This window comes from Oncorhynchus nerka, linkage group LG23, assembly GCF_034236695.1.
Source record: "Oncorhynchus nerka isolate Pitt River linkage group LG23, Oner_Uvic_2.0, whole genome shotgun sequence".
In the NCBI taxonomy this organism is placed as follows: Eukaryota; Metazoa; Chordata; class Actinopteri; order Salmoniformes; family Salmonidae; genus Oncorhynchus; species Oncorhynchus nerka.
In genome coordinates this window covers 50,217,722-50,240,990 of record NC_088418.1, presented here as the reverse complement: position 1 = coordinate 50,240,990, position 23,269 = coordinate 50,217,722, and the positions used below count along the sequence as shown (strand labels likewise).

Sequence of the window (23,269 nt, the reverse complement as noted above, 5' to 3'; positions counted from 1 at the left end):
GAGTCAGGAATGAGGCTTGAACCAGTGACCCTGTATTGTTACAGTGCGAGGCAGCACACTCTCACCTGTGCCATAGAAGTCCACTCCTCTTAGCAGAGGCCAGTTTCATAGGGAGGCTCCACTGTTTGTGGATGCTCCCTCAAGTCGACACCAGCGCCTGGGGAACTTGACACCTTTATTTATTCCCACTCCTCACCAACTGTGGTGGAGTCTGGGGACCTCTGACTCACACAGCGGAGATAAAGCCACAGTCAGCGCTAGTCAGTCTGCATCTCTCAGCTTCACTGGCATGTGGAGACAGCCCCTGTGTGCCCTGGACACACACAGACAACGACAGGAGAGAGTTCTCTGTGTGTGTGTGTGTGTGTGTTTTGGGTGGCTATAAAGGGCAGGGAACTACCACGTGACACAAAATGCACTTCACCTGAACTTTGCCTACCCCCATCCATCCAGGTAAGTGATTCTGACAGAGGCACACACTGCAGAGAGACAACAGGCAGTTAGCTGCCCCAGAGAGCAAACACATCACAGTACTCCACTCAATAGTGAGCTGGGGACTTCAGCTCACTTTTTAAACTGTCTGTGGAAATGGGTTATTTGGTTGCTGAACGGCAGTCAGGTCTCTCTCTCCGACTCTGGCCTTGTTTTCCCTTCTCATAGTCAGATCTGATTAGCTTTGCCCAGCACACCACGGCCTATGGCCATCATCATTACCTCCACTCTGCTCCCCAAGGGGAAGAGGCCACCAGGCAGGCTGGAGGAGAGACACCCTCACTGGGACACAGTGGCCAGAGAATCCCCTTGATTATTACCAGGGCAGTAGACTAGAGTTAACTGAAGGGAGTGTAGATCGGCATGGATAATTGGCCACATTTGAAACTTTGACACAATCACCCGCAGGGATCAGCATCACTCTTTGTAACTGGTACCTTCTATACTGGGTCTCTCTATACCGCTCTCTCTCACCTCTACTGGTGTGAGACTGAAGATGAATTACTGCAACAGCATCCTAGCATGGCCTGGAACTGTCAGGAATACGCAACATCACCTACAGAAAACGGTCACTCAGTCATACAGGCCAATAGAAATGAAGAGAGAGAGGGGGAGGGTGTTTGTTGGAGAACATCATTCACCCCCCCATGTTGGTTTCACCGCCCGCAGAGTTCGACAGCTCTTCAACGCTTGGCTGCTCCTTACTGTCTCGCACACACACAGTCTTCAGTACAAACTGCAGTGGGCTAGAACATACAAACTGCAGCTGAACACACACAGAATACTAACACAGGGAGAGAGAGAGCAAGAGCACCGTCGCTTTACCAAAACCCATCCAAGCGTCCCATCTGAAACATCAGGATCTGACTCCCAACCCTGCAAGCAGAGCCCTCTGACTCCACTAGAGAATCAAATACGGACTATAAAACGCAGAAAGAAGCCCTGGGGTATTTGGACATCTCTAACATTCCAGAGGACATTTTTCTGGACAGCTGGGGACATGAGAGAAAGAACTGTCTGGTATGGAGAGATTCCCAGCTGTGATTTGAATTTGATACCCAAGTATCAGATAGTTTGTGGACTGGTGAAAGCCAGATTTCACCCTGTTATTCCCTCTGTCTTGTGTCAGAACCATGGAGGGAGGAATCCCTTTTAAAGTATCTGAACATGGGCCCCGAGAGAAGCCTGTAAATGAAAACATATTTACTCCTGCTGATACTGTTAACCTGCATAATGTTACAGTAGTTGTTCAATCCAACTGTGTGTTACTGGGCTGGATGTTTTATAAATGAGGATTGATCGCAGCAGTGAACTCTGACCTAGTATTGATTCAACAGAGCAGGAAGAGATGTTCAAAGATGCAAAGTTTCAGCTACAGCAATATCCACATGTACTCTGTGCGAAATCAATATAAAAATCTTAACCCCCACACGCACCTGCAGGCAGAGGAGCACAAACCTACAAACACTCACTTTAGTGACATAACAGGAAAGAGCACTGGGCTAGATGTTACATGAACGTTTATGATTTTCTTAAGTTAAATGAAAACAGTTATAAAAACAAGACAAAGACAAACAAAAGCTCTCCTCCCAGCATCTTGCCCCCTATTACATTTCATCAGAGTGAAAGGAACCCCCCCGTGGGTCAAAGGTCACTGACCCCTAACCCTTAACCTTTCACCCCAAACACGTCTGTCTGTCCGTCCATTAGCACCACAGCCTTGGTTCAGACTAACTGACACATGGTTCTGATTGATGCCATGGCAACCAAGGACATCTGGCCAGTCCTCTCAAGACCATACAAAAGCCAGGCTATAAAGAAACAGGGATTTTGTGTACAATACTTACATTCACTCAGTTACAGAATCACAGACCCAAGGACTGCACTGTACTAGAAGATGAATTCGCTGGTCAGTGATACAGAGTAGGACATGAATCTCTCACACACACACACTCTCTCTCTCTGGGGTGGGTGTGGTCCAATTACGGTCTGGGATGTGAACCGAAAAGTGTGTAAAGTCCTGGTATTATAGTCTCTGGTGGCACTCCACCCAGTTCAGTTATGGATCTAGATGGCCCGGTCTTGGTGGGATCAGTAAAGTCTAGTTAGATCTGGTCTGATCTGGACTGAAACAGTTCTTGGTGTGTTTTAAATCCACTTCAGATCAGGCCAGAACTCTGCTGCTACTCCTCCTTCCATCCAGGCCTCCAGCCATGTCCCTTACAGCTCTGAAACAACATGACAGTGTTACGACTCAACGTAATGGAAAATACAGCATGCTTGTCAAAATACATGTTTAAATCAAAACCTTTTACTGTATGTTGTATTTTCTACCCTGCATCCTTATTCTTCAGCCTCACCAGCTCCCCCCCCATTGGCCCTCTGTCCTCTCTCCCCCCCCATTGGCCCTCTGTCCACTCATTGGCCCGCTGTCCTCTCTCCCCCCACTGGCCCATGGCCCTCTTCTCTTTCCCACTGGCCTCTCTCCCCATTGGCCCCCGGCCCTCTCTCCCCATTGGTCCTCTTTTCTGCCTCACCATTGCCCCTTGGCGGCGGTGCTCCTCCTCTGCTGGGACAGGCTGTAGATCTCCTGCAGCTGTTTCTTCTGGTCATCACTGAGGGGCGTGGTCAGAGACTGGTACCAAGGCTGGTCAGTGTTCTGGACCCCTATAGTACACACAGGAGAGAGTAAGGAATTAGATGCCTGGCATGTATGCATGCATATTCCTTTTTTCTCTGTGTGTGTGCGCACAAGTAGCTGTGTGTGCGTTTGTGAGCGAGTCGGTGTGTGTAGATGTGTAACCGCTTACTGAGTAGGGCAGCGGTGAAGAACTGGTACTCGTCCTCTCCATTGTCAAAGTCCAGGGGCGTGTTGTACTCCTCCAGGGGTGTCCCCTCCAGCCCCTCTTCATCCCAGTAGTCTTCATCCTCCTCATCGTCCTCGTGGCCTACGGGTGTGCAGGTCTGCTGTTGCATCGTGGTGTTACGGTTTGCATTCACCTCATCCTCATCACTGGGGATCTCCTCTGTGGACGCAACACACATGCAGACAGACAGACGCAGCGAATCACAAACACATAGAAAAACAGAATGAATAGAAAGAAATGACCCTTTTACCTTTTTTGAAAGGCACATTTTTTTCTTAATGCCGTTTTAATATACCCAATTACAGTAACAGCTGCTTAGCTAACATACATAACAATTTCCTTCATCCTAACGTCCCCTGTACCCTGCCGTTCTTTACACTTGACTGAGGAATGCCAGCACAGCTGCCCTGCGGCATGTAGGGCAATGTAGTGCAACTAATATGACCTGTATTCAGAGTGAGAAGTCAAGCGAGAGAGAGAGAGAGAGGTGTTGAAACCTGGCCATAGATGTGTAAAGCAACACGCGTGATCAGCTGAGGACTGATTCCTACCACATCCATAGCTAGGGCTAATCTTAATCTTCTACCATTGACATCATCCCTGGCCCTACCCCATGGCTTCCAAACAGAAGGTTTGACTCAACAGTATTAGCAACTCGCCATTCCCTTTCTCTCCTCCTCTCTTGCCTTCTCTCTCCATTCCTCTCTCATTTCTCCTGCCTCCTCTCCTCCTCTGCCGCCCGTTTTCCTCCTCTCACCGTTCTGGTCCTCCTCAGGTACCCCAGTGCAGGCCAGTAGGTCTGGCTTGTTGAGGCGGGAGGAGTACAGGTGTTTGAGACCCAGGAACAGGAGCAGGACGCTGGGGACGATCTGAGCCGCTACCCCTTCGACCACCACTGGCCTGGAGGGTAGCTCCATCAGAACACTCAATCCGATGATACACATCTTACGGTCATGGAGCCTGGGAGAGGGAAGAGTGGAGGGAGGGAGAGAGAGAATGAACTACAGGTAGGTGGTGAATAAATCATGTATAGTGTAGTAGGTATAAATACTGTATATCCCATATGTTTTACACTGCTATAGGAAGACCAGTTTGACTCAGTGATGGCTAACAATATAGTTGATGAAGTTGACTGTATACAGTATGGGTCTAGTAGTATTTAGGCATCATGGTTTAGGGCACGTTGTTTAGCCACTGTGTACTTTATAGTGGGTTGTGTATATGGCATAGGATGTAGGGCGTGTCATGACGTTGGCCTGGTGGTAGGTTTATGACAGTCATAAATACCTCTTCCCCCCTTTACCTCGCTCTACCCTACTGATGTGACATTTACAAAACCCTTGGTTAACATAGAGATTCTGGGAACGTCAGAAGGTGGGGGGAAATTAACTATATTCTGGTAATCCGACCAATTGAACATATGCGGTGGTAGTTAATGAATATGATGTCAGTTCGGTTGTCATCTGAGACATTCTCATCAATGATAGGATGACATAAACTCTACAGTGGAAAGTCTACACATCAGAGTTATCAATTCACATGGAATTGTTGTTCAATTTAAATGTTTGAATATAAAATTATTGGTGAAAAGATTAGATGTAAGATAAGAGCTTCCAAATAAGAGATTTGGGTTTTCATAAGGTTAGGGCTCTGCTCAATCAGTGGCCCGCCCCTGTGAAGAGACATGGGTTATAAAACTTTTTAGACACAACCTTCTCGCCTTCCTATATAAAGCCTTGACGACAATGTAACCTCCCGTTCCGAGGATGTGAGGTCGACGGTCCGATGTCAGAATGGTTCAGATAATACCGGCCATATTGGCCCCCGGCCATCTCCGGCGCCGACAGAGATGGCCGCCTCGCTTCGCGTTCCTAGGAAACTATGCAGTTTTTTGTTTTTTTTTACGTGTTATTTCTTACATTAGTACCCCAGGTCATCTTAGGTTTCATTACATACAGTCGAGAAGAACTACTGAATATAAGATCAGCGTCAACTCACCATCAGTACGACCAAGAATATGTTTTCCGCGACGCGGATCCTGTGTTCTGCCTTACAAACAGGACAACGGAATGGATCGCATGCAGCGACCCAAGGAAACGACTCCGAAAAAGAGGGAAACGTAGTGGTCTTCTGGTCAGACTCAGGACAAGGGCACATCGCGCACCACTCCCCAGCATTCTTCTTGCCAATGTCCAGTCTCTTGACAACAAGGTTGATGAAATCCGAGCAAGGGTAGCATTCCAGAGGGACATCAGAGACTGCAACGTTCTCTGCTTCACGGAAACATGGCTTTATGGGAAGACGCTATCCGATGCGGTGCAGCCAATGGGTTTCTCCACGCATCGCGCCGACAGAAACAAAAAAACAAAACAAAATATTGACGAATACGCTGATTCGGTGTGCGAGTTCATTAGAACGTGCGTTGAAGATGTCGTTCCCATAGCAACGATAAAAACATTCCCTAACCAGAAACCGTGGATTGATGGCAGCATTCGCGTGAAACTGAAAGCGCGAACCACTGCTTTTAATCAGGGCAAGGTGTCTGGCAACATGACCGAATACAAACAGTGCAGCTATTCCCTCCGCAAGGCTATTAAACAAGCTAAGCGTCAGTACAGAGACAAAGTAGAATCTCAATTCAACGGCTCAGACACAAGAGGCATGTGGCAGGGTCTACAGTCAATCACGGACTACAAGAAGAAACCCAGCCCAGTCACGGACCAGGATGTCTTGCTCCCAGGCAGACTAAACAACTTTTTTGCCCGCTTTGAGGACAATACAGTGCCACTGACACGGCCTGCAACGAAAACATGCGGTCTCTCCTTCACTGCAGCGGAGGTGAGTAAGACATTTAAACGTGTTAACCCTCGCAAGGCTGCAGGCCCAGACGGCATCCCCAGCCGCGCCCTCAGAGCATGCGCAGACCAGCTGGCCGGTGTGTTTACGGACATATTCAATCAATCCCTATACCAGTCTGCTGTTCCCACATGCTTCAAGAGGGCCACCATTGTTCCTGTTCCCAAGAAAGCTAAGGTAACTGAGCTAAACGACTACCGCCCGTAGCACTCACTTCCGTCATCATGAAGTGCTTTGAGAGACTAGTCAAGGACCATATCACCTCCACCCTACCTGACACCCTAGACCCACTCCAATTTGCTTACCGCCCAAATAGGTCCACAGACGATGCAATCTCAACCACACTGCACACTGCCCTAACCCACCTGGACAAGAGGAATACCTATGTGAGAATGCTGTTCATCGACTACAGCTCGGCATTCAACACCATAGTACCCTCCAAGCTCGTCATCAAGCTCGAGACCCTGGGTCTCGACCCCGCCCTGTGCAACTGGGTACTGGACTTCCTGACGGGCCGCCCCCAGGTGGTGAGGGTAGGCAACAACATCTCCTCCCGCTGATCCTCAACACGGGGGCCCCACAAGGGTGCGTTCTGAGCCCTCTCCTGTACTCCCTGTTCACCCACGACTGCGTGGCCACGCACGCCTCCAACTCAATCATCAAGTTTGCGGACGACACAACAGTGGTAGGCTTGATTACCAACAACGACGAGACGGCCTACAGGGAGGAGGTGAGGGCCCTCGGAGTGTGGTGTCAGGAAAATAACCTCACACTCAACGTCAACAAAACTAAGGAGATGATTGTGGACTTCAGGAAACAGCAGAGGGAACACCCCCTATCCACATCGATGGAACAGTAGTGGAGAGGGTAGCAAGTTTAAGTTCCTCGGCATACACATCACAGACAAACTGAATTGGTCCACTCACACTGACAGCGTCGTGAAGAAGGCGCAGCAGCGCCTCTTCAACCTCAGGAGGCTGAAGAAATTTGGCTTGTCACCAAAAGCACTCACAAACTTCTACAGATGCACAATCGAGAGCATCCTGGCGGGCTGTATCACCGCCTGGTACGGCAACTGCTCCGCCCTCAACCGTAAGGCTCTCCAGAGGGTAGTGAGGTCTGCACAACGCATCACCGGGGCAAACTACCTGCCCTCCAGGACACCTACACCACCCGATGTTACAGGAAGGCCATAAAGATCATCAAGGACATCAACCACCCGAACCACTGCCTGTTCACCCCGCTATCATCCAGAAGGCGAGGTCAGTACAGGTGCATCAAAGCTGGGACCGAGAGACTGAAAAACAGCTTCTATCTCAAGGCCATCAGACTGTTAAACAGCCACCACTAACATTGAGTGGCTGTTGCCAACACACTGTCATTGACACTGACCCAACTCCAGCCACTTTAATAATGGGAATTGATGGGAAATTATGTAAATATATCACTAGCCACTTTAAACAATGCTACCTTATATAATGTTACTTACCCTACATTATTCATCTCATATGCATACGTATATACTGTACTCTACATCATCGACTGCATCCTTATGTAATACATGTATCACTAGCCACTTTAACTATGCCACTTTGTTTACTTTGTCTACATACTCATCTCATACTTATACACTGTACTCGATACATTACATTTACATTTAAGTCATTTAGCAGACGCTCTTATCCAGAGCGACTTACAAATTGGTGCTTTCACCTTATGACATCCAGTGGAACAACCATCTACTGTATGCTGCTCTGTACCATCACTCATTCATATATCCTTATGTACATATTCTTTATCCCCTTACACTGTGTATAAGACAGTAGTTTTGGAATTGTTAGTTAGATTACTTGTTGGTTATCACTGCATTGTCGGAACTAGAAGCACAAGCATTTCGCTACACTCGCATTAACATCTGCTAACCATGTGTATGTGACAAATAAAATTTGATTTGATTTGATAACTACAGAACGTAGCCAACCTCAGCGTGAGCTTTGGTTGCGAATGGTATGAACATTGAACTCTTATTCACTACAGAAGTGATACCTCCTAGCCGTTGAGTTAGCAACAGCAGCTGCAAACGTAGGCTAGGAAAGAACAGACAGAGTATCCCGTCTACCACACAACGACGTTACTACAACAGCCCCTTTTCTTTTGTGTAACCAGCTGTCATATCTGTTCCGCCCGCTAGGAACGTTTTCCTTTATGACGTCATTTGTAATCAAGGTATAATTCATTCTGTGTATATGTAATTCTGTGTGATTAGTTAGGTATTTAATAAATAAATAATTAAACCCAATTTTGTATCGCTGACTCAACTTGTTAGCCAGGGTTCTTGAAGATAACCAAGAATTTACAACTTTCAGATGAAACTGAATTAAGATGACGATTAATATTGACTGCTATGGATGTAAAATATTACTAGGTCTTTAAGAGTTTATTCGGAAGATAACAGATCTATAAATATTATTTTGTGGTGCCCCGACTCTCTAGTTAATTACATTTACATGATGAGCTCAATCAGGTAATATTAATTACGGATAAAGGATTTTATAGAATAGCATATCACTTAATCCGGCATAGCCAAAGACACGACAGGCGTATGGCTTAGTTTATACACTTACCCCAGGAAGAACTCAGTGTCATTCATCCACTGGTTGATGAAGTGAGCGGTGATGGGCTGTGGGGTGTGGGGGAAGTGCATGTTGTCCAGCGTGTGGATGAGCAGGGCTGGGTTGTAGTAGAGAGCAGCGATGGCCACCTGCAGACACATGGTCCTCAGCTCACTGGACTTCACACCTCTGGTTAGCCGCTCCAACACAGCCTCCACGAACAATGGGATACACTGGAGGGGAAGAGGGAGTGAGAAAGAGAGAGAACAAGAGATAGCTATTGTTGACTGGGTAATATCTGTCTGACATTTACAGGAAGATCATTAAAACTGTGGCAGATAACATGGGGCTGAGAGAGAAGAATCAATACAATATTGATAGCAATCATCCCTCCTAACGGGAGATTCAGGGTGTGGGAAGGGAAAGCGAACTGGTTTGGGCTGAACTGGGACCACGTCTACCCTTAAATACTACCCAGAAGTCTTCGCGGTCATTCTCACCTGGTCGATGCCCCTCCCCCGACACTGGAGGACGATGACCTCTAGCAGCTTAGCAGCGTGACACTCTGCATCCTCACCTGCATCACTGGTCAGCACCTACAGCACAGGAGTCAAAGGTCAACATGGGACACTTCATCAAACTCTACCTGAACACATACACATACACACACACACACCTTTTTGCACATGGTGTATATGACCTCTAAGTATTTGGGGTTGGACAGGAGCGTGTCTGTATCCACGGTAACGTAGTTGTGCAAAAGAGGCATCATATCTGAAAGAGACCAGACCGAGATCATCATCGTGTTGGGCGAGCATCAGCGTCACCATCATGCAATTCAACATTACATTCACTGTGATATTCAATGTTCATCTAGACAGGTGTGTAAGCCCAATATTATCACTAACAGACAGGTGACTGTTGACCAGTGACTCAGTACTGTACCCGTGAAGTAGTCAAAGCAGTCGTGCTGGAAGACCCCGTAAAGAACCACCAGTAGCTGCCACATCTGAGGGGAGATGGTCTGGCAGGTCAACCCAAACGCCAGGGACAGAATCTCCTCGTAGAACTCTGGAGGGGAGGGAGAAGAGGAGGAAACAGATCATCGAATTGATGTTTCCCTTTGAGAGATAAATAATCTTCCACAGTGACCCCTCCACTCGTCCTGAAGGAAACTCTCATTATAACAGGTTATCACATAATCCATTCATTAACATAGAGCTGTATTCTCTCCTTACACACACACACAGCACAGAGGTGATACAGACACACACACACACACACACACACACCACAGATGGGATTACACACCCAGAAACACACACACACGAGCCAATTACAGGCATGAATGGTGCCTGGTCATCTGGGATTTGGGAAGTGCAAGGTGAACAGCTTTTGACAGTTAGACAGTGTTCATTGTGAGACGGAAATGGACAAGGTGTTATACAAAAGAGGGGGGTGGCTCACTGGAACAGGGAAGTGAGATGAATATGGTTATTGTGTGAGGTGTGTGTGAAAAGCACACACACACACAAAAGGTCACAGAGAGGAATAGACACACATAGCAAACAAATGAGTATGTGTGTACACACAAAAACAGAGTGACGTGAGCACACACACCTGCCATACCTATGATGGGCTTCTGCAGCACCAGGCCTATCACCTGCAAACAGATGCCCTCCAACTGCTGAGTGATCTGAGAGAGAGATGGAGAGAGGGGAAGAGAGAGAACACGATAACGAAAGAACGAGAGGCAGTCAAGAGGGTGAGAGAGGAAAGATACAGGCAGAAAGAGAAAGTGATATCAAAAGGTCAAAGATCATCTATTGATCCCAGGCTAATATCGGTCTGACATAGGGCTGGCACAATTACCGTATAACCGACGGTTACGGATGAAGACCTCCATGAAAATAAGTCATAACCGTAAAATGGGGAAGAAAAAAAGAAAAGAAAGTGGAACGAACAGCCGGCTGAAGACTGGACGCCAGGGCATTCCCGCGGTTGAGCGTTTCCCGTGGTAACGTGGACTCTTAACAACGTTGTGAAACTTTGATGCTCCTTGCCCGAAATGTAATTTGTTCATTCAAATGATAACTGATGTGGCTCATGCAATGGTATGTATTTTGTGTAATGTCAGTGGAGGTGAATCAACAAATCACAGCACGTGTTGATGGTTAAACACTTCCTGTTTTTACTTCTATGGGTACACTAGCAATGGCTGCCAGTACCCCCATTATGCCATCATTGACTTGAATGGGGACGCCCGTTCTATTCATTCTATTTCTATGGCGGCACATGCAATCAGGAGCGGAGAGGAACAAATATGCGTAAAAGATCAAACAGTTATTACGTTATTACGGTGAGCAGTCATTTGGCAGGACAATTACAGTCACGCAAAATGACATGACCGTCACAGCCCTAGTCTGACATAACATTCACCCCATGCTCAATAACACTGTGTGTTCACACAAAGCAGGGGAGAGGGAGCAAATCAATCACCAATCATCACACATTCAACTGGAGCTCCAGAGGACTCGATTCGGAATAGGGTGAGTGTGTGTGTACATCTGTAGAATGTGTGAGTGAGTATCCAGTGTCTGTCTCACCTCCTTGTGGTCCTCCATAACAGTGAGTATGGTGTCTATGGTGCTGAGGATCCCCAGAGCCATCACCGTCTTGTCTTCACTCTCCTCATACTCTTCACTCTGTAGCACCTTGGTGAAGATCTCGGCCTGGAGACACACATATGCAGGCGTTGTTAAGGCTTTCGCATGCTTCGGTTTGGCTGTGCTGGCTTAAAATGACCTTTGCTTGAAAAACAAGAAAAAAAAAGCGACAATAGTACTGTTTGTCCGTCTTGAGACACCGCAGCCAAAACAGTCAGAATTAATCTAACTAAAAAAATGGCATGCCTAGGAGATCTTAGTCACGCAATTTCACATCTCACGAAGATGTTTGGTGCAGTCCGCTATCGACTTTGGCTTGCCTCAAGAAACAAATGCGGACGCCTGTACACACACACACACACACAGTTAACCAGTAGAGCAAGACAGTGGAGGCGTACCAGGTTCTGGGTCATGTCAACGGCGATGACAGCCACTTCCTGGTTGTACTCGCAGATCATCTTTTGAATGACGTTAGTGAGGTCATCGTTCTCCGTCTCCTTGATGACGTGGAGCAGCTCCTGCATGACAGGCCGGATGTAGGGCCTGATGTAGACCTTAGCTAAAGAGAGGGAGAGAGAGGGTTCAGTGTGTGTGTGTGTGTGTGTGTGTGTGTCCATGCATGTGTGTGAACCTCAGACCTTGCTCCTGGTTGCTGACCAGTGTCTGCAAGGCGATAGCAGCCTCCACCTTGACGGGCATCTCCTTGTCTGCTATGAGGCCCTGTTTGACCAGCTCCACCGCATTCCTCAGGACCAACTCGTTATGGAAACGCAGCGGGCTGAACGAATGCAGCACCCAGCACGACTGAGGACAAACACAGGGTTACAATCTATGGATGGGCATCGCTATCAGTTTGGAGCCTATCCACATCATGTACAAATCAGCACTATCCACTTCCAGTCACCAAAATGTGCAGTAGTGCTTCCCAACACGTTCACCTGCCCGAAGGTGGCCAGTAAGTAAAAGAGCAGGGGTGATGAGGGTAAAGAAATGCAGGGAGGGGGATGTTTAGTCTATATAAAACAGGACTGACAGACCATTCTGACTCACATGGATGGGACTGTATGGAATGTAGCACCCAACAGGACTGTAGATTTAAAGAGGGAAGGAGCCATTTTAAATATTGAAGAACTGCAAACACACTCACACATGTTCTTACACACCCATTCTCAGCTCCATGAGAAGAGTTGGGTTAGAGGGACCTTGGAGTGAAAGCGCGCTGCGTGTGTGTGTGTGTGTGTGTGTCTCTCTCTCACCCTAGCCCGGAGGTATCCCAGAGGGGAGTTGAGTAGAGGGAACACATAGTTCTGTAACATCAGCTCCATCTGCTCCCTGTACACCCGCTTCTACAGGACGACAACAGGAAGAGAAGACTCAGTCACAGATAGACTAAACAGGCCATAAAACAAGAGGAGAAAGTACAGAGACACACACACTGCTGACCTTCAGTAGGAGTTCGGCCAGTGAGCCGATGACGTGCAGCGCCCCATCCTTCCTGCGGGGGTCAGCAGAGGGCTCCATCATGATCTGGTGGCAGAACTCCATCATCTGGGGAAGAACCTGGGAAGAGGGGGGAGGGGACAGAGCAGTGATGAAAGTCATATCAGCAAAGACTCAGTTAAGGAAAGGAAATTAGGAAAATAAGCTATTTAGGACTGTTGGGTAGTTTTTGTTAGGTTCTAGTGTGGTTCTCCACTCACCTCCTTCCTCTTGCGGGCTGCTTTACACAGGAGGCTCTGGGCGGCAGTGGCAGGGAGGGCATGGTCATCATACACATCTGGAACAGAGAAAGAAACCCAGCCAAGCTCACAATTCACTGTATCTCTATTCTATGGAAGCCTGTGTATACAGACCATACAATGTCCCACTACCTCCGTAACTACTAACGGATTGAGTTACAGAACGTGTGTACTCACTGAACTTCATGCGGATGTACTCGTATGGATCCTCCTGCCACAGTTTCTCATCCTCGTCTTTGTAACACATTAGAGGGAAGATCACCTCTTGGCTGATGGTCTGTGGAACACACAGTACACACACGTTCAGGTTAACTACTAACTACTAGAAGTGGAATTGCAACATAGTTTTTAGAATCATAGCAGTATTCAGATTAGATCAATTACTAAGTATATAAAACAGTGGATTTAAATGCTGACATTAAGATTAATCAAAGTTACATACTGTAACTCAATCCAAAGTGTAATGTCACAACCTTATAACAAACATAACAACGGTATAACAAGGTGTAATTTCACACACAATCCCACATTTGTGATGGAGAAGCGCTATATATATATATATATATATATATATCAAATCCATTATTATTTACATGTCACAGGGATACAGGTGTAGTGGTGTCTGTATGACCCACCTGCATGTGTGGCTTTATGTGTTTCCAGGTGAGGGAGTGAGACAGGCCATGGTTCAGGTCGTTCAGAGAAAGTGTGTGTGTGTGTGTGTGTGTGTGTGTGTGACCCACCTGCATGTGTGGCTTTATGTGTTTCCAGGTGAGGGAGTGAGACAGGCCATGGTTCAGGTCGTTCAGAGAAAGTGTGTGTGTGTGTGTGTATGTGTGTGTGACCCACCTGCATGTGTGGCTTTATGTGTTTCCAGGTGAGGGAGTGAGACAGGCCATGGTTCAGGTCATTCAGAGAAAGTGAGTGTGTGTGTGTGTGTGTGAGTGAGTGACCCACCTGCATGTGTGGCTTTATGTGTTTCCAGGTGAGGGAGTGAGACAGGCCATGGTTCAGGTCATTCAGAGAAAGTGTGTGTGTGTGTGTGTGTGTGTGTGTGTGTGTGTGTGTGTGTGTGTGTGTGTGTGTGACCCACCTGCATGTGTGGCTTCATGTGTTTCCAGGTGAGGGAGTGAGACAGGCCCTGGTTCAGGTAGTTAAGAGATTTCTGGAGAACGTGAGGCGTGACATACTGCTTCTGTCGGTGTTGGTCCAGCACCTTCAACAGGACCTGAAGGAGACCACCCAGAGACGAGGTCACACCAGATCGTATGGGGTCAGACTTTAACAGAAGACTACCGCTGCTCATGTACACACATACATCAACATTGGTAGATGTGGACAACAGACATATATACATTCAAGGTTTGATGTCATATTTAGAGTGTTACAAACTCTTACCTGTTGGATCCCTACAGCGTACGTCTTAAAGAAAAAGTCTGCAAACTCTTACCTGTTGGATCCCTACAGCGTACGTCTTCAAGAAAAAGTCTGCAAACTCAAAGTACTCCTTTGTCACGTTGCCTGGGCTTCCGTACCTGCCACGCAAGTATAGAAGAACATGGTTAGACTGAAAAGAAAGGCTACGATCCACAAACACACAAACATATTCACATCAACATACATCCAAATTCATCAACACACAAATACATCTTCCGTGTCCCCTCACCTCTCGAACAGTCTGGTGATGATGTGTAGGGCCCACTTCTTACTCTTCCACCACACCAAGTCAGGACGGTCGTCCTCATCCACTTCCAACGTCTCCTAGCAACCACACACACACACACACACGAGGTTCGTTACTCCCCTTCAATAAAAAAAACATAGGTAGAGGAATTTGCAGAAGGTCTACACAATGAAGAAGGATGAAATAAACCTTACTGGGGGGACATCTCTGTCCATAACAGCTCTGAGGATCTCCATCCAATGAGTAATGACTGTGTTATTAATCAGCTGGAGAGGCAGGGAGTACTGTAGGAGCAGAATAGACACACACTGGTATTAGTATCACACAAACGTGCACACGCACGCCACATGCAGTTAGCGCACAGTCAGTCAGTCACACACACAGTCCCTTCTCTCACCTGTACGAGTGCGTGGAAGATCTTGAGGATCTGTTTCTGTATGAGGACAGAGAAGATGGTGCCGTCAGGCAGTAGCTGGGTGACGAGCTGCTGTATACGGGGCAGGAAGATCTGCATGGCTGCTAGCAACGGATCCCTCTCCTCCGCCTTCTTATACCTGACACACACAGACATAGACATAGACATAGACACAGACACACACAGCACATCAGCATGAGACGGCACGCAGATGTGATATCATCGACAACAAGCTGGGTGCAATGAGTGAAAAGTGTAAATGGAATAATCATTTATGTCACTCAGCTTATACACTAGAACTACTAAACTCGGACTAAAAAATGGTGTCTCAAAATACAGCATCGTTATGACTTGATCACCAGTAAGTGATCCTCGGGTGGTTGACTCACTCGTAGGTCTTGACCAGCTGGTAGAGGGCCAGCAGGCTGCCGTACCAGCTGCCACTGTTCTGAGACTGCAGATACAGGCCGATCTTATCCACTATGGCCGTCCAGCGCCCAGGGAAGTCGTGCTTTATGATGGCTCGCAAACACACTGTCAACTGGGCCCTGGGAGAGAGAATACACACACATACATCAGCATTGTATTCTTTCTCTAACATGCCATCACTAAATTATCCTCCCATCGCTCTTCATTGGGCACTTGTAGTCACCTATTCAGTCAAGTGACACAATTTCAAAGGCTCTTGGTAGAGCAGAGCAGGGGACCGGAGCACGGCACCACCTGCCCTGAGTATCAGGCTAAGAGGTAAGGGTGAGTGGGTTAAGGGAGGTAAAGGAGGTTAGGACAGCAGGACCCACCGGATGGACTCGGGACACTGGATGATGGCCTCCACGATGTTGTCTCTGATCTGCGTGCGGTCGTTCTCGTGGATGTTGAAGGGGAACACCACCTCCCCTAGAGAGGGCTCGCGGTCCTGCCAGTACTGGCTCACCATGTTCTTTAGGTAGATGGCCGCTGGCGCACAGAGATATACATCACTCAGACTGGCAAGACTGACACAATTCTACCTTACAATTCATTCATTCACGTGGCAGCTAAAATGCCAGCTTGATGAAGAATCTCCATTGAAAGTGACTTCTGTCCAGGAGGCTCAATCTGTGTCCGGGACACCGGCCCAAAGTGAGGCTATTATCAGTGTTGTTTATAGCTGTTGCATTGGTCCAGTGATGTTTTAAAAACAGCCAGATGCAGGTCTTTATGTCATGTTCTGGGGCAGGGTTCTTACCTGCTTGGCGAACAGGGAACTCCACCTGTTCAGACACAATGATCTGGAGCAGAGTGGGGGCGAAGTTGATGATCTTGTACGACTGGAACACACAAGATAAGACTCAACCCAAATCGGACCACATATAGTCAAGCGCCTGACCACTTTGACATCTACAGCACACCGTGAGCACAGGGGTCAAAACAGCTTTATAGTGACACAGCGGAGTGTAAGGAGATGGATTCCCAGGTTGTTTGTTGAGGTCAGTACTGACTGAAGAACAAGGAAAATACACAACAGGTGAAGCATGTAGCTTATTCGCTCGCTCCCAGACCAGTTATCAGATTTAAGGTAGTAGAATAAGCCATGGTCTGTCAAAGATATAACCAGCAACCAACAATTTCAAAAAGGAGGGATATTTTCTACCGAACGCTTTCTCTTTCCCTCACCATCTCCCTCTATCCCTCCTCCTCCTCTGCCTGTCAAAACTGCTCACCTGCTGCAGAACAGTCAGCATTCTGTCTCCAGCAAATGCCCCTAATGTCACTTGGTTGCATCACTGACAGGCATTTCACACAGACACACCAATCTTTTGTCCTGATTAGTGTAAACCTACTGAAGTGGACATTATGTAAAGTCAAGGCAGTGCAGCCCTATTGCAGATGTAGTTATTCTCAGTGATGCAATCATGACCTAGGCCTGCATATGCTACAAGCCTTATGTCACACATCTTTCAACTAACACAGCGTTCTGCCCGCCCCTAATTCAGTAAAAAGCTGAGGAAGTGGCTGAAGAAAATGAACTACTCTTAAATTCATAGACAGAGCTATGGATGCAAGGCCTGACCATCCATGAAATAAACACGAGGCTATAGAGTTTGTTTACATTTCCCTTTGATTACAAACAGAGTGAAACAAGTTTATATTTTGGATTCTGATGGGGTGGGAGAGTGGAACTAAACTCGGGAGATTCTTCACGAATCAATAGGTACATATGATGAATTTATAGTCGAAAAATAGATGCAGCAATTGCAGATTGACCCGTTAAGATGCATTTGTCTATCGCATTTAGATTTGGTTTTGGATGAAAGAGCGATTCGGGCGAATTCACCGGTCAAATCCCTTCAGAATTGTAAACTTTTACTATCGCTGGCTGAAATTGCTGCAATTGTTACAATGTTTCAACTCGCGCATGATGTCTACAATTACAATCCAATCGGACACTTGCTAGCTAGATTGTTTCACGAACAGCCACATCTCTGGACTGCTGCACAGTGTGCGCACACTGCCTCAAAATTCTATTGTTCTCCGGTGCAACAGTTTGTGTCGGAAGTTACATTAAATGTCAAACTACAGTTTCGTGTCCTACAAAATAAACAGAGAGATGCACATATACGTTATAGAACGACAAATCATTGATCCCGAAACATGGCCTTATTGCGATCCAAAACATAAACACGGACAACCCTTTCTGGAAATGGGTTCATGCTGCCCGAATAACAAAAACAACAAAGTTATTTTGGCCATTCACCCACCTGATTGAGTTCGTTTTCAGCCGCTATCCGAAGGTTGGGATCTATCGTCCCTTTCAGTGCTTGAATTATCCGATTGGGATCCATAGTGTCTAATCGAGCGGTAATTGCTATGTTTCACAATCACATTTATGAACTGCTCCAAATTCGGCAAAGCGTTACGGAACTGCCCTAGCCCTGCCCCATTTTACCGGCAATCAGCAGGCGGTGGACGCAAAGCAATGTAAATAGTGGCGATTTACGATAGCCCTTCTTTCTTCTTCTCTCTGTAATAGGTATTTACAGTGCAGAGATTCGTTTTTACTGCCACCTTAAGACCTGGAGTGGTCATGACTGAAAATATCCCTGCTGTCACAATCATTTGTGGTAACCTTAGATTTGACATGATGTTTCTTAACCAGAGGCGTAGGCCAAGGTGGGCCCAATGGGGAGCCATGGCCAGGGTGGGCCCAATGGGGAGCCATGGCCAGGGTGGGCCCAATGGGGAGCCATGGCCAGGGTGGGCCCAATGGGGAGCCATGGCCAGGGTGGGCCCAATGGGGAGCCATGGCCCACTAAATCAGATTGAGTAACAACAACAAAAACTGCTCTTTACTTGTCTGTGTTCCAAACAGGCCATTAGTCTTTTTACATAAACATGCAAACACCATCATATATAATTCATAGCAAGCAGTGCACTGAGTTAGTCCGATTTGATGAAATATGACAGATCAAATGAACTCACAGGATGTGTTGCCAAAAAGAGCCAATTGAAAGCCACACATCCAATAACGAACCAATATGACTGCATTGAGGCATGTCACTGTGCTTCTATGGCTGCGGCAGGTACCCTAGTGGTTAGAGCATCAGACTAGTAACCAAAAAGTTGCTGGATTGAATCCATTAGCTGACAAGGTAAAAATCTGTTGTTCTACTGTTGTTCTACCCCTGAACAGTGTTTCCACTACACCAAGAATTTGGCCAGGACATTTTAATGGTTGATGGCAGTGGGTAACCAAATCATAGATTGCAGTCTCCTTGTCCATAGACTGCTTTCAAGGTAAGGACACAAACATTTTGTAATTTGGGCGAACTATCACTTTAAGAAGGGCTGGAATAAAATCATGCTTGCTCTTCAGGAGGGTTGGCCAACCCTGATCCATATTTACCAAGTGCTGGGTGTTTGAAAATGTTCTTGTTATAACAATTCATTTCTCAAAATCACCAAACCTTCAAGAGAAATCGAATGAATATCAATATTCAGGTGGTTTATGCCTACTGGTTGAAGACTCTTGCCATCATCTTACTCTAGAAAATATGATGTGTTTATGAGTTGCCTAGCATGTCCACAATACTAAAATGTCAAAAATTATATTTGATTTCTGGAGCATTTCATATCCAATGCTTATTTGTATTTCTTATTCAAAACTGCCCACGAATGACTGAAAAAATATTCAAAACAAAAATTTAAACGCAACATGTAGTGTTGGTCCTGTGTTTCATGAGCTGAAATAAAAGATTGCAGAAATGTTCCATATGCACAAAAAGCTTATTTCTCTCCAATTTTGTGCACAAATTTGTCCACCAGAGCTGTTGCCAGAGAATTTAATGTTAATTTCAATTCAACGCAATGGCTTTATTGGCATGGGAAACATATGTTAACATTGACAAAGCAAGTGGAGTAGATAATAAACAATAGTGAAATAAACAATAAAAATTAACAGTAAACATTACGCTTACAGAAGTCTCTAAATAATAAAGACATTTGAAATGTTATTAAATGTCTATATACAGTGTGGTAATGATGTGCAAATAGTTTTAAAAAGTTACATTGGTGCCGTGACCCGGATCACTTGTTGCTGTGGAAAAGGGGGGTGAGTGTAACCGATGTGAAATGGTTAGCGGGGTGCACGCTAATAGCGTTTCAATTGGTGACGTCACTTGCTCTGAAACCTTGAAGTAGTTGTTCCCCTTGCTCTACAAGGGCTGCGGCTTTTGTGAGCGATGGGTTTACGATGCTTCGAGGATGGCTGTTGTCAATGTGTGCAAAGGGTCCCTGGTTTGATCCCAGGTAGGGTCGAGGAGAGGGACGGAAGCTAAACTGTTACATAAACATAAATATTGGTTGTATTTACAATGATATTTGTTCTTCACTGGTTGCCCTTTTCGTGTGACAACAGGTTACAAATATTGCTGCTGTGATGGCACATTGTGGTATTTCACCCAGTAGATATGGGAGTTTATCAAAATTGGGTTTGTTTTCAAATTCTTTGTGGATCTGTGTTATCTGAGGGAAATATGTGTCTCTAGTATGGTCATACATTTGGCAGGAGGTTAGGAAGTGCAGCTCAGTTTCCACCTCATTTTGTGGGCAGTGTGCACATAGCCTGTCTTCTCTTGAGAGACAGGTCTGCCTACAGCGGCCTTTCTCAATAGCAAGGCTATGCACACTGAGTCTGTACATAGTCAAAGCTTTCCTTAAGTTTGGGTCAGTCACAGTGGTCAGGTATTCTGCCGCTGTGTACTCACTGTTTAGGGCCAAATAGCATTCAAGTTTGCTCTGTTTCTTTGTTAATTCTTTCCAATGTGTCAAGTAATAACCTTTTTGTTTTCTCATGATTTGGTTGGGTCTAATTTTTTTGCTGTCCTGGGGCAATGTAAGGTCTGTTTGTGAACAGAGCCCCAGGACCAGCTTGCTTAGGGGACTCTTCTCCAGACCTTACAACCATAAAAAGGCCATTCGGTTCTATAACTGATTCAAGTATTTTTAGCCAGATCCTAATTGGTATGTCGAATTTTATGTTCCTTTTTGATGGCATAGAAGGCCCTTCTTGCCTTGTCTCTCATCTCGTTGACAGCTTTGTGGAAGTTACCTGTGGCGCTGATGTTTAGGCCAAGGTATGTACTGTATAGTTTTTTGTTTGCTCTAGGGCAACGGTGTCTAGATGGAATTTATCTCTGGGGCCCTGGCGACTGGACCTTTTTGGGAACACCATTATTTTTGTCTTAGTGAGATTTACTGTCAGGGCCCAGGTCTGGCAGAATCTGTGCAGAAGATCTAGGTGCTGCTGTAGGCCCTCCTGGGTTGGAGACAGAAGCACCAGATCATCAGCAAATAGTAGACATTTGACTTCAGATTCTAGTAGCGTGAGGCCGGCTACTGGAGACTGTGCTAGTTTCCTCGCCAATTTGCTGATATATATGTTAAAGAGGGTGGGGCTTAAGCTGCATTCATGTCTCACCCCACTGCCCTTTGGAAAGAAATGTGTGTGATTTTTGCCAATTTTACACTTGTTGTTTGTGTACATGGATTTTATAATGTCTTATGTTTTACCCCCAACACCACTTTACATCAATTTGTATAGCAGACCCTCATGCCAAATTTAGTCAAAGGCTTTTTTGAAATCAACAAAGCATGAGAAGACTTTGCCTTTGTTTTGGTTTGTTTGCTTGTTTGTCAATTGGGCTGTGCAGAGTGAATACGTGGTCTGTCGTATGGTAATTTGGTAAAAAGCCAATTTGACAGTTGCTCAGTACATTGTTTTCACTGAGGAAGTGTACGAGTCTGCTGTTAATGATAATGCAGAGGATTTTCTCAAGGTTGCTGTTGACGCATATCCCACTGTAGTTATTGGGATCAAAATATGTCGCCACTTTTGCGGATGGGGTGATCAGTCCTATGTTCCAATAAGTGGGGAAGATGCCAGAGCTAAGGATGATGTTAAAGAGTTTAAGTATAGTCAATTGGAATTTGTTGTCTGTATATTTTATCATTTAATTGAGGATACCATCAACACCACAGGCCTTTTTGGGTTGGTTATATTTTGTCCTGTAGTTCATTCAATGTAATTGGAGAATCCAGTGGGTTCTAGTAGTCTTTAATAGTTGATTCTAATATTTGTATTTGATCATGTGTATATTTTTACTGTTTGTTATAGGGCCAAAAATATTGACCCATACATCTCCACTTGGATAGATATCTCTGTGTTGTTTGGTTAGTGTTTTCCAATTTTCCCAGAAGTGGTTAGTCTATGGATTCTTCAATTACATTGAGCAGATTTCTGACATGCTGTTCCTTCTTTTTCCATAGTGTATTTCTGTATTGTTTTAGTGATTCACCACAGTGAAGGCATGGACTCAGGTTTTCTGGGTCTCTATGTTTTTGGTTGGATAGGTTTCTCAATTTCTTTCTTAGGTTTTTGCATTCTTCATCAAACCATTTGTCATTGTTGTTCATTTTCTTCGGTTTTCTGTTTGAAATGTTTAGATTTGATAGGGATGCCGAGAGGTCAAATATACGGTTTACATTTTCTAATGCCAAGTTTACACCTTTTTTTTTTCTCCACCTTTCTTTAACCAGGTAGGCTAGTTGAGAACAAGTTCTCATTTGCAACTGCGACCTGGCCAAGATAAAGCATAGCAGTGTGAACAGACAACACAGAGTTACACATGGAGTAAACAATTAACAAGTCAATAACACAGTAGAAAAAAAAGGGGGGAGTCTATATACAATGTGTGCAAAAGGCATGAGGTAGGCGAATAATTACAATTTTGCAGATTAACACTGGAGTGATGAATGATCAGATGGTCATGTACAGGTAGAGATATTGGTGTGCAAAAGAGCAGAGAAGTAAATAAATAAAACAGTATGGGGATGAGGTAGGTGAAAATGGGTGGGCTATTTACCAATAGACTATGTACAGCTGCAGCGATCGGTTAGCTGCTCAGATAGCTGATGTTTGAAGTTGGTGAGGGAGATAAAAGTCTCCAACTTCAGCGATTTTGCAATTGTTCCAGTCACAGGCAGCAGAGTACTGGAACGAAAGGCGGCCGAATGAGGTGTTGGCTTTAGGGATGATCAATGAGATACACCTGCTGGAGCGCGTGCTACGGATGGGTGTTGCCATCGTGACCAGTGAACTGAGATAAGGCGGAGCTTTACCTAGCATGGACTTGTAGATGACCTGGAGCCAGTGGGTCTGGCGACGAATATGTAGCGAGGGCCAGCCGACTAGAGCATACAAGTCGCAGTGGTGGGTGGTATAAGGTGCTTTAGTGACAAAATGGATGGCACTGTGATAGACTGCATTCAGTTTGCTGAGTAGAGTGTTGGAAGCCATTTTGTAGATGACATCGCCGAAGTCGAGGATCGGTAGGATAGTCAGTTTTACTAGGGTAAGCTTGGCGGCGTGAGTGAAGGAGGCTTTGTTGCGGAATAGAA

At 45.8% G+C, this 23,269-nt stretch overlaps 1 protein-coding gene across 3 annotated transcripts; it reads right to left on the bottom strand.

The window, feature by feature from the left end:
• Nucleotides 1–1,995: 1,995 nt before the first annotated feature.
• LOC115107003 (importin-8-like) lies at nucleotides 1,996–18,252 on the bottom strand. Of its 3 annotated transcripts, none has more exons than XM_029630306.2 (25): nucleotides 18,073–18,251; nucleotides 16,560–16,641; nucleotides 16,132–16,288; nucleotides 15,721–15,879; nucleotides 15,314–15,470; nucleotides 15,111–15,200; nucleotides 14,899–14,993; nucleotides 14,683–14,767; nucleotides 14,326–14,460; nucleotides 13,410–13,509; nucleotides 13,194–13,270; nucleotides 12,937–13,053; nucleotides 12,750–12,839; nucleotides 12,132–12,297; nucleotides 11,892–12,052; nucleotides 11,434–11,559; nucleotides 10,448–10,523; nucleotides 9,773–9,898; nucleotides 9,504–9,601; nucleotides 9,328–9,423; nucleotides 8,840–9,060; nucleotides 4,117–4,319; nucleotides 3,303–3,518; nucleotides 3,030–3,159; nucleotides 1,996–2,720 (listed from the first exon to the last, which is right to left on the bottom strand). In XM_029630306.2, coding segments are annotated over exons 1-25 (3,048 nt in total). In that variant the 5' UTR covers nucleotides 18,157–18,251; the 3' UTR covers nucleotides 1,996–2,719. The 3 variants fall into 3 exon arrangements, with proteins under 3 accessions (XP_029486166.1, XP_029486168.1, XP_064864274.1); XM_029630308.2 differs by having other exon boundaries at nucleotides 10,457–10,523; XM_065008202.1 differs by lacking the exon at nucleotides 1,996–2,720 and having other exon boundaries at nucleotides 3,026–3,159; nucleotides 18,073–18,252.
• Between the last annotated feature and the right edge of the window lie 5,017 nt (nucleotides 18,253–23,269).

Bases quoted from the DNA above. Each gene is read 5' to 3' on its own strand.
- LOC115107003 (XM_065008202.1), bottom strand. From the start codon at position 18,156: ATGGATCCCAATCGGATAATTCAAGCACTGAAAGGGACGATAGATCCC. The intron at 12,840-12,936 runs GTCAGCAGTGTG...GTCGTCCTGTAG, and splicing joins TGGCCGAACTCCTACTGAAG to AAGCGGGTGTACAGGGAGCA. The intron at 9,061-9,327 runs GTGAGAATGACC...CTTCCCCTCCAG, and splicing joins GGGGGAGGGGCATCGACCAG to TGTATCCCATTGTTCGTGGA.